At 71.5% G+C, this 8,846-nt stretch overlaps 1 protein-coding gene across 1 annotated transcript; it reads right to left on the reverse strand.

Annotated features, from left to right (window-relative positions):
* Window positions 1–297: 297 nt before the first annotated feature.
* On the reverse strand, window positions 298–8,786 carry SEMA4C (semaphorin 4C). Its single transcript, XM_082779378.1, has 15 exons — window positions 8,754–8,786; window positions 6,467–6,598; window positions 5,061–5,209; window positions 4,892–4,954; window positions 4,692–4,790; window positions 3,940–4,036; window positions 3,740–3,856; window positions 3,517–3,668; window positions 3,244–3,419; window positions 3,017–3,161; window positions 2,714–2,936; window positions 2,518–2,633; window positions 2,271–2,428; window positions 2,126–2,196; window positions 298–1,977 (listed from the first exon to the last, which is right to left on the reverse strand). The coding sequence occupies exons 2-15, from the start codon at window positions 6,573–6,575 to the stop codon at window positions 1,151–1,153; spliced, it is 2,502 nt and encodes an 833-aa protein (XP_082635504.1). The 5' UTR covers window positions 6,576–6,598; window positions 8,754–8,786; the 3' UTR covers window positions 298–1,150.
* Between the last annotated feature and the right edge of the window lie 60 nt (window positions 8,787–8,846).

Consider the following 8,846-nt stretch of genomic DNA (forward strand, 5'->3'; position numbering starts at 1 on the left):
CCCCGGGGACCACCCCCACCCCCCCAATCGGGTCCCTACCGGGGGGGCACCGGGCGCGGGGCCAGCCCCGGGCAGCCGCAGGCCCCGGGGGGCGGCCGGGCCCCCCCCGGCCTGGGAACGGCGCCGCGATGCCCTTTTATAGCCCCGAGCGCCGCCGTTTTCCATGAGCTCAGCACCCGGGGGGGGGGGGCCCCGCACCCCCCTTCCCCCCCCCCCCAGCACCGGACGCAGCCCCGCTTTTTTTTTTTTTTCCTTTTTTTCTTTTTTTTTTCCTCCTTTTTATTATTAATATAAAAATACTCGGGTATTTACAGCAAATAAATATATTTCGGTAACAAATAAATTACACTGGGGGAGGGGGGGGGGTTATACAAAAGGGGCCCAGGCGGGCGGCGTGCAGGGGGGGGGGGGCAGCAGGCGGGGGGGGTATTTACAGCCGGGCCCCCCCGGGCGGGGGCGGATAGAAAAGTTCTCAGGAAGGAAAAAAAAACCCGAAAAGTCCTCGTGGAGGCGGCCGAAAAGGGCCCGCGGCGGGACACGGCGGGGGGGACACGGGGCACGGCCCCCAAGGCGGGTCGCCGTCCCAAAAATTGGTCCCAGGGCCCGGGACGTGGCCCCCGCTGTGCCACGGGGCCCCGAGCAGGCTCCAGAGCCCGGGACACCGTCCCCGAGCCTCGTCCCGGTGCCTAGGACACGGTCCCCAAAATGGGTGCTCGTCCCCAAGCCCTGTCCCTGGGCGCAGGACGCAGTCCCCAAGGCGGGTCGGGGTCCCCAAGCTCTGTCCCAGTGCCTGGGACGCAGTCCCCAAACCTTGTCCCGGTGCCTAGGACACGGTCCCCAAAACGGGTCCCAGTCCCCAAGCCTTGTCCCGGTGCCCGGGTGGCGGTTCCCAAAGCCAGACGCAGCGCGCGGGGCGCAGTACCAACGGTGGAGGTGGTGGCACGGGGACAGCCGAGCCCCGGCCGTGTCACCCAAGGCAGGCAGGACGCGGTGCCCAGGTGGCTGCCGGTGCCCGTGCCGCGGCCCCGAGCCGGGTGCCGCTTCCCCGTGCTGCAGCCCCAAGGCGGGTGCTGGCAGCGGGGCGGCGTTCCCCGCGGCGGGCGGTGGCGGGTGCCGGGCCCTGAGGTAGGTGCGGCTGCACGGTGGCGGCTCAGACCGACGACTCCTCGGGGTTGGAGTCGGGCAGGGGCTGGCGCTGCTGCAGCTTTCGCCGCAGCTCCTCGGCCAGGTCGGCGCAGGGCGGCCGCTCCTCGGCACCCAGCGCCAGGCGGATGTAGCCGTTGGAGGAGGAACCGCGCAGGGGACCCAGGTGGATGCGGGTGGGCGAGTGCAGGGGCTGCCCGGGGATGGCGCTGGGCGGCGAGGTGGCGCCGGGGGGGCCGCCGTTGCGGCAGACGGCGTGGCCCGGCACGATCTTGAGCGAGCCGTCCGAGTAGTAGTAGCTGGCCGGGTCCCAGAGCTTCTCGTCCGAGTCGGAGGCGGCGCTGGGCACGAAGCGCGGGCTGGGGGGCTCCTTGGGCAGCTCGATGGGGTACACCAGGGTGCTCTCGATGGCTTTGGCGCCTTTGCCCAGCTCCTCCCGCAGCCGCCGCCAGAGCGAGAACACCACCAGCACCAGCACCAGGCACAGGGCGCCCAGGCACACCGCCACCACCCACACCAGCCCCAGGCTCTCCAACGGCGCCCGCGTCTCCAGCGGCACCCCCGGGCCGGCCAGCACCGCCACCCGGTACACCTCGCTGCCCAGCCGGGCGCCCTGCTCCTCCGAGTAGCAGCGGTATGTGCCGCTGTGCTGCGCCCCGGCCCCCGGCACCACCAGCGCCCGCAGGCGGGCGTCGTGCAGCACCAGAGCCTGCTCGGCCGCCAGCGCTCGCCCCTCGAAGGTCCACAGCGCCTGCGCCAGGTTGGAGCCCAGGCGGCACGTCAGCACCAGGTCGGTGCCCGCCACCACCGTCACGTTTTTGGGGATGATGGGCCCTGGGGGAGAGGGGAGAGTCAGGAGGGGGGCGCACAGCACCGGGGGTGTCCCTGCGCTGTCACCTCCCGTGCCAAGGCTTTGCCACGTGCCCTGCCACCCCCGTGACACGTCCCCAACGTCCCGGCTCCACGCGGCGCGGGGTCTCACCTTGCTTGGCCACCTGCGGCAGGGTGCAGGCGCGGGTGTCGGAGCTCAGCACGTCCTGGACCAGCTGGGACCTGCGGGAGGAGGCGGCGGCGGAGGTGAGGGGGGTCCCGCAGTGAGGCGGGGAGTCCCGCGGGCACCCCCTTACCCGTTGAGGCCCTCGGTGCGGACGCAGAGGCTGGCGTTGCGGCTCCAGGCGCAGTAGGGGTCCCGGGCGAGGACGCAGTCCGTGCAGGACTGGTAGCGGCTGCAGTCGGCCAGCGGCAGCTGGGCCACCTGGAAGCGCGAGCCGGCGAAGAGCAGCTTCTGCGAGGGCAGGGACAGGCGGTGAGGTGACAGTGAGGTGACACCGCGCGACGCCGCGGCCCCCAGCCCCTTCCCGCGGCACCGCTCACCTTCCGACCCGCCAGGACCAGGCTCTCCACGGGCTGCGCCGGCTCGAAAACCTGCAGCTCCTCGACCAGGTGGACGTGAGCGCCCAGGTTCAGCGCCTTGTGCACCCAGCCGTCACCTGCGGGCCGTGGCAGGAGGTGAGGGGCGTCCCCACGCCCGCAGCCCACCCTGCGTCCCCCCCGGCCGCCCGGCAGGTACCTGTGCCGATGAAGAGCACCTCGTAGATGGTGCCGTCCAGCCCCGTCACCCGGTCCACCACCAGCTGGGTGAAGTTGGCGTCCTTCTTGAGCAGCAGCGGGCGCCCGCGGTGGGGCAGGATGGGCTCGTCCATCAGCGGGTGCTTCTTGGCGAAGTTGAGGGTGTTGTCGGGCAGCTCGAGGGAGCTGGCGAAGCCGTTCTGGCGGTGCCAGTCGGTGATGCACTGGGGACAGACGGCGCCGTCAGCGCACGGCCGGCCCCGTGCCCCCCTCTGCCACGGCCCCGTGCATCCCCAGCACTCACCGCCCCGGGACGGGGGCTCGGCACCTCGTCCGAGTACCGGCCCCACTTCTGCGCCTGCTCCCGGTACTCCTTGTAGGGCCCCTCGAACGCCTTCTTCACCTCCAGGATGTGGTACCGGCAGATAGCCGAGACGTCCACGTCCCCCCTGCAGGGACAGTGAAGGTTTGGGGGGGCACCGACCACGGGGAACCCCCTGGGGGCTGCGGGGCCGCTTCCCATGCGCTCACCAGCGGGCCTGGAAGACCCCAAAAAACGTCGTGTCCTGCCAGTCGGCCCCGGGCAGGGTGAAGACGGCCTGGAGGCGGTTGAAGTGGAGCTGCTGCTCGGGTGCCGAGCACACCAGGCGGGCCTTGAGGAAGGTCGTCCACTTCTTCTGCAGCGTGCGGGCACCGCCAACATCCCCCTGGGCACCGAGCGGGCGTCAGGGCAGCACCGGCGCCTTTGCCAGCTGCACCAAGCCACGCCAGGACAGCACCCTGCGTGGGGGACGCCCCCCGTACCTTGCAGACCCGCGCCACGCGGGCCACCACCTGCTCCGCGTAGCAGTCGTACTCCACCGCCCGCTCACTGAAGAAGAAATAAACCTTGTCGTCGTCCCCGGTGCTGCTGGCTGCGCTCTCCTGCACGTACGCTGAGGCCACGAAGTGGGGCTCTGCGGGGTAAAAGGAGACGGGTAGCAGCAGGCCGGGGGGGGGCCGTGCCCTCCCCGGGAGCCCGGCCTACCGTTGAGCCAGGAGGTGAGGTACTCCGTCTTCATGGAGTAGTGCGGGCCCAGGTTGCGGAGGATGACGGGCTCCGTGCCCAGGAAGTTGTTGAAGGTGGCCGAGTACAGCTCGCCGTCTGCAAGGGGGGGGGGTTAGGGGGAGGGTGGGCACCCCCCGAGGCCGCAGGGGGGGCAGGGGGTGCCCCACGGTGCCACCTACCCACGATGAGGCCGGTGTGTCCCTTGGTGGGGTCGTATGGGCACTTGCCCTTGCCGTCCTCGAAAGCCACTTGGTCCAGGGTGAAGCCGGACAGCTCCTGGGGGCACAGGAGTTGGGGGGCCAAACCCCCTCCCCACGTCACATCCCCCCGCGCCCAACCAGCCCCAGGGCACGGGGACAACCCAGGTGACCCCCCCTGGGGACAGGGACACCCCTGGATGGCCTTCGTGGGACAGGGACACCGAATGGTGCTCCTGGGGACAGGGACGGTCTTGGATTGATGCTCCTGGGGATAGGGACGCCCCCAAATGGTGCTCCTAGACACGGGGACAGCCCCAAATGATATCCCTTGGGACAGGGACAACCCCCCAGAAGACCCTCGTGGACACAGGGACCCCCCAAATCATGCTCCCAGGCATGGGGACATCATCAAATGATGTTCCTGGGCACAGGGACAACCCCCCAGAAGACCCTCCTGGACACAGGGACCCCCCCCAAATGATGTTTCTGGACATAGGGACACCCCCAAATGACGTTCCTTGATACAAGGACACCCCAAAATGATGCTCCTGGACACAGGGACCTCCCCAAAATGAAGCTCCAGCCCCAGAGGGGGCTGCCCTGGAACCCACAGCCTAACACAGAGGCCCCAGGCCGAGGCTCCCAGCAGGGGGAGCAGCACTGGACGTGGCTGGGCTTTTTGGGGGGGGGTCCCTCGGGGCTGGCAGCGGGGTGGGGGCTGCCACACTCACGATGTAGGTACACTTGGGCTGGAAGGCGTAGGTGCCGCAGGCGTACAGGTGGGAGCTGTTGTAGCTCTGCAGGAAGCGCACGTAGTTGAAGCAGTCGGTCTGGGGGGGGGCGAAACACACGGTTAATGGCGAGGGAGGGGGGGGACACGCAAACTGGGGGTGCCCCACACCCCCCCACAGCCCCCTCCGCGCCCCCCGACCTGGTTGTTTTTGCCCTTCTGGATGCACTCGGCTTTCTTCTCCACGGGGGCCTCCCAGGAGATCTGGGGAGGGGGGAGAAAAGGGGTCAGCAGGAGGGCTCGCCCCGCCGCTCCCCCCTATAAAAAGAAAAATCCCCCCCCCCCCAAAGCTCCCGGGGGGGGACCTCACCGCCGCCTTCAGCTCCACGGTGCCGGTGGCCAGGGCGAAGACGGCCTCGCGGGCGCCCACGTAGAGCAGCGCCTCGGCCTCGTCCAGCGTCAGCGTCAGGTAGTGCGAGACCCCCCCCTGCGAGAAGCGCTTGGCCGCGTCCTTCAGCTCTGCGGGACGTCAAAGCGGGGGGGTGGGGGGGCCGTGGGGACATCGGGGCAAGGCCACCGCTGTCCCCGCAGCCGTCCCCACCCCCTCCCAGGCCACGGGTGGGCACCGCTGGCACCCCGGGGTACCCGCGGCCCCCGCAGGAAGCCCCCCGGCCCCCCGCGCACAAAGGGCTCTTTGTCACCGCTGCAGGCGCTGGCGGCGCCGGGGAACACAGCGGCCTTTGGAGAGACCCCGCGCCCCCCCCCCGAGCCCCCCCTGCCCGCCCCCAGGCCCCGGCCGAGCCCGCAGAAAGGCCCCATTGACAGGGCAGGCGGCAGGGCCCCGGGCGGGGACGGCACGGGGACGGGGACAAGGGACAGGGATGGGGGCACTGGGGGGAGCCTGGGCACGGCACAGCGACGGGGGGCACGGCACGGGGCCGGGGGGCTTGGGCACGGCACGGGGGGCACAGCGTAGGGACAGGGGGCACGGCACAGGGACATGGGGCAGGGTATAGGAACGGGGACATGGGTGTGGGTGCAGCACAGGGACAATGGCACAGGAAAGGGACAGGGGGTCTGGGGCACGGGGACAGGGGCACAGGGGGGGCTCGGGTATGAGCACGGGGCGTGGAATGGGGACAGCAGCACGGCAAAGGGACAGGGGCTGGGGCATGGGCACGGCACGGGGACACCGTGCACAGTGTGGGGACAGGGCAGGGACACGGGGCAAGGAACGGGGACAGCAGCGTGACAAAGGGACGGGGTCTGGGACACGGACATGGGACACGGCACGGGGGCGCTGGCACAGGACAGGGACGGGGGCACGGGCACGGGGACATGGGGCACTGGCATGGCACAGGAATTGGGGACACAGGGCACGGGGATGGTGCAATGGGGCACGGAAAGGGGATGTAGGGTGCTGGCACAGCACAAGGATGGGGACAAGGGACGTGGCAAAGGGATGGGGACATAGGACACCGGCACGGCAAACGGCTGGGGGTCCCTGGGTGCTGGCACAGCACGGGGACAAGAACACGGGGCACAGCAAAGGGACGGGGACACCGGGGCTGGCATGGCACGGGGACAGGGACACAGCACGCGGCACAGATGGGGGACACGGGGTGCTGGCACGGCCAAGGGATGGCACCTCGGGCGCTGGCACGGCCCCGAGATGAGGACACGGGGCACGGCAGGGGGACGGGGACCGGGGTGACAACGGGGGACAGGACAAAGGGCCGGGGACCCGTTCTGGGGGGGGGGGGTTATGGTACTCACCCGCGTAGGGGACGGTTTTTCGGGGCACGGCGCTCCACGAGGACCCCGGGGCGGCGCTGGGGACGAGTGCCAGCAGCGAGGCGAGGGCCAGCAGCGAGCGGGGGGCCATGGTGCCGGCGGGGGGGGGGTGGGCTGCTTTTGGGGAGGGGAAAGAGGGGGTGGGGGTGGGGGGGGACACCCAGCCCTGGTCAGGGTTACGGGGCGTCACCCCCGGCGGTGGCGGCGTCACGCGGGCGGCGCGGGGACAAGGCGGGCATTGAGGGCCGCGCGTCACGAGGCCGCGGCACCCCACGCGGGATGGGGCGGGGGGACACGAGGCGTGGGGTCGGGGTCCTGGGGGGGGGCTCTCCGGGACCCCTGTAGGCGTGCGGCCCCCCCGGGCTCAATCTGTCCCGCTGGCAGAGACCCCCCCCCGCTCCCTGATGGGGTCTGGGTGCCCCCCAAGCGGCTCCCTACCCTGCTGGGGGGTGCAGCCCGCGGTGCCCCCCACCCTCTCCGTCCCCGCGGTCACTCCTCCGGCCACTTCCCGCCCTGACGCATCCAGGCGGGTCCGGGGGGGGCCACGCAGGAGGAAACGGGCCCTTCCTCTTCCTCCCCCCCCCCCCTCCAGGGACAGCCTCACCCCCCCGTCCCGTCCCGTGCCCCCCACCCCCCTCCCCGGCAGCAGCCCCAGCACCCCAGGGGTGCCCCCGCTGCCCCCCGCCCGGCGGGGCAGGATGCGGCCGGGCGAGCGAGCGGGCGGCCGGGAATTGTTCTGGGGGAAGCAGGAAGCGGGGGGGGGGCTGGGGAAGGGTTTCCGGGAGGGTGGGGGGCCGGGAAGGGGCCCCCCACGGGCGTGGGAACAGGGGACGCCCCGGACGGGCTGCCCGTGGCAGCTGGGGGGGGGGGGGGAAGCGGGAAGAGGGGGCGCCCACGGCGTGGGCATGGATGGGGGGTCAGGGGCACGGGTGGGGGGTCACAAGAATGGGGGGGGGGGGGGAGCAGGGGCATTTTGGGGTGCCAGGGGCACGGTCGGGGTGCTATGGGTATGGTCGGGGTGCCACCAAGAGCAGGGTCAGGGTGCCACAGGCAAAACGGGGGATTTATGGCATTTTTGGGGTGCCAGGGGCACGATTAAGGTGCCACGGGCACCCCTGGGGTGTCACAGGCACGAGTGGGGTCCCGTGGGCATGGTCGGGGTGTCACGGGCACAGTCAGGGTGCCACGGGCACAGCCCCAGGGCCAAGAGCAGGGTCCGGGTGCCACGGGGAAAACCAGAGAGCCCGGGGCACCGTCGGGGTGCCAGGGGCACAGCCCCGGAGCTAAGAGCAGGGTCACGGTGCCACGGGGAAAACCAGGGTGCCACGGGCACTGTCGGGGTGCCACGGGCACAATCGGGGTGCCAGGGGTATGGTCGGGGTGCCGGGGACACAGCCCCATGGCCGAGAGCGGGGTCTGGGTGCCATGGGCACAACCGGGGTGCTGTGGGCACAATCAGGGTGCCATGGGCACAATTGGGGTGTCACGGGCACAGCCCCAGGGCCAGGAGCAGGGGCAGGGTGCCACGGGCACAATCGGGGTGTCACGGGCACAGTCGGGGTGCAGGGGACATGACTGGGGTGCTCTGGGCATGGTTGGGGTGCCAGGGGCACAATTGGGGTGCCACAGCTACAGCTGCAGGATCACGGCACAACGGGAGTGCCAGGGGCACAATTGGGGTGTTGGGGACACAATTGGGGTGCCAGGGACACAGTTGGGGTGCTGGGGACAAAATTGGGGTGTTGGGGACACAACTGGGGTGCCAGGGACACAATTGGGGTGCCAGGGGCACAATTGGGGTGCCAGGGGCACAATTAGGGTGCTGCGGGCACTGTCGGGGTGCCGCGGTCCCGGTGTCCCCGTCCCCCTGCTGCAGGCGCAGGACACCCGCGGGGGGGTCCCAGCGGTGCCATCCCGGGGGTCCCCCCCCCCCGTGGGGCCGAGCCCCCCGCCCCCCCCCAACCCCGCGGGGGGGCCCCACCGCCAACAGCGGGGCCGGGGCTGCCGGTACCGGGGGGGGGGGCACCGAGGGATCGGGGCGGGGGGGGGGGGGTACCGACAGCACCGGGGGGGGAGAAAAGGGGGCTGGGGGGGGGTCCCCGAGCCGGTGCCGACCCCCGGTACCGGGGGGAACAAAGCGCCTCCCCCCTCCTCCCCCCGCCCCCGCGGCTCCGCCACAACAATACCGGGGCGGGGCGGGGGCAACCGGGGGCGGCGGGGGGGGGAGGAGGAGAGGAGGGGGCGGAGGGGGGGGGGGGGGGGGACTCACCTCGGGGCGCGGCGGGGGCGGGCGGCCCCCGGGGGGGGGGGGGAGGCGGCGGCGGCGGGGGGAGGAGGAGGAGGAGGAGGCGGCGGCGGCGAA

This window comes from Aythya marila (genome assembly GCF_965140915.1).
Source record: "Aythya marila genome assembly, chromosome: 26".
Taxonomy (NCBI): domain Eukaryota; kingdom Metazoa; phylum Chordata; class Aves; order Anseriformes; family Anatidae; genus Aythya; species Aythya marila.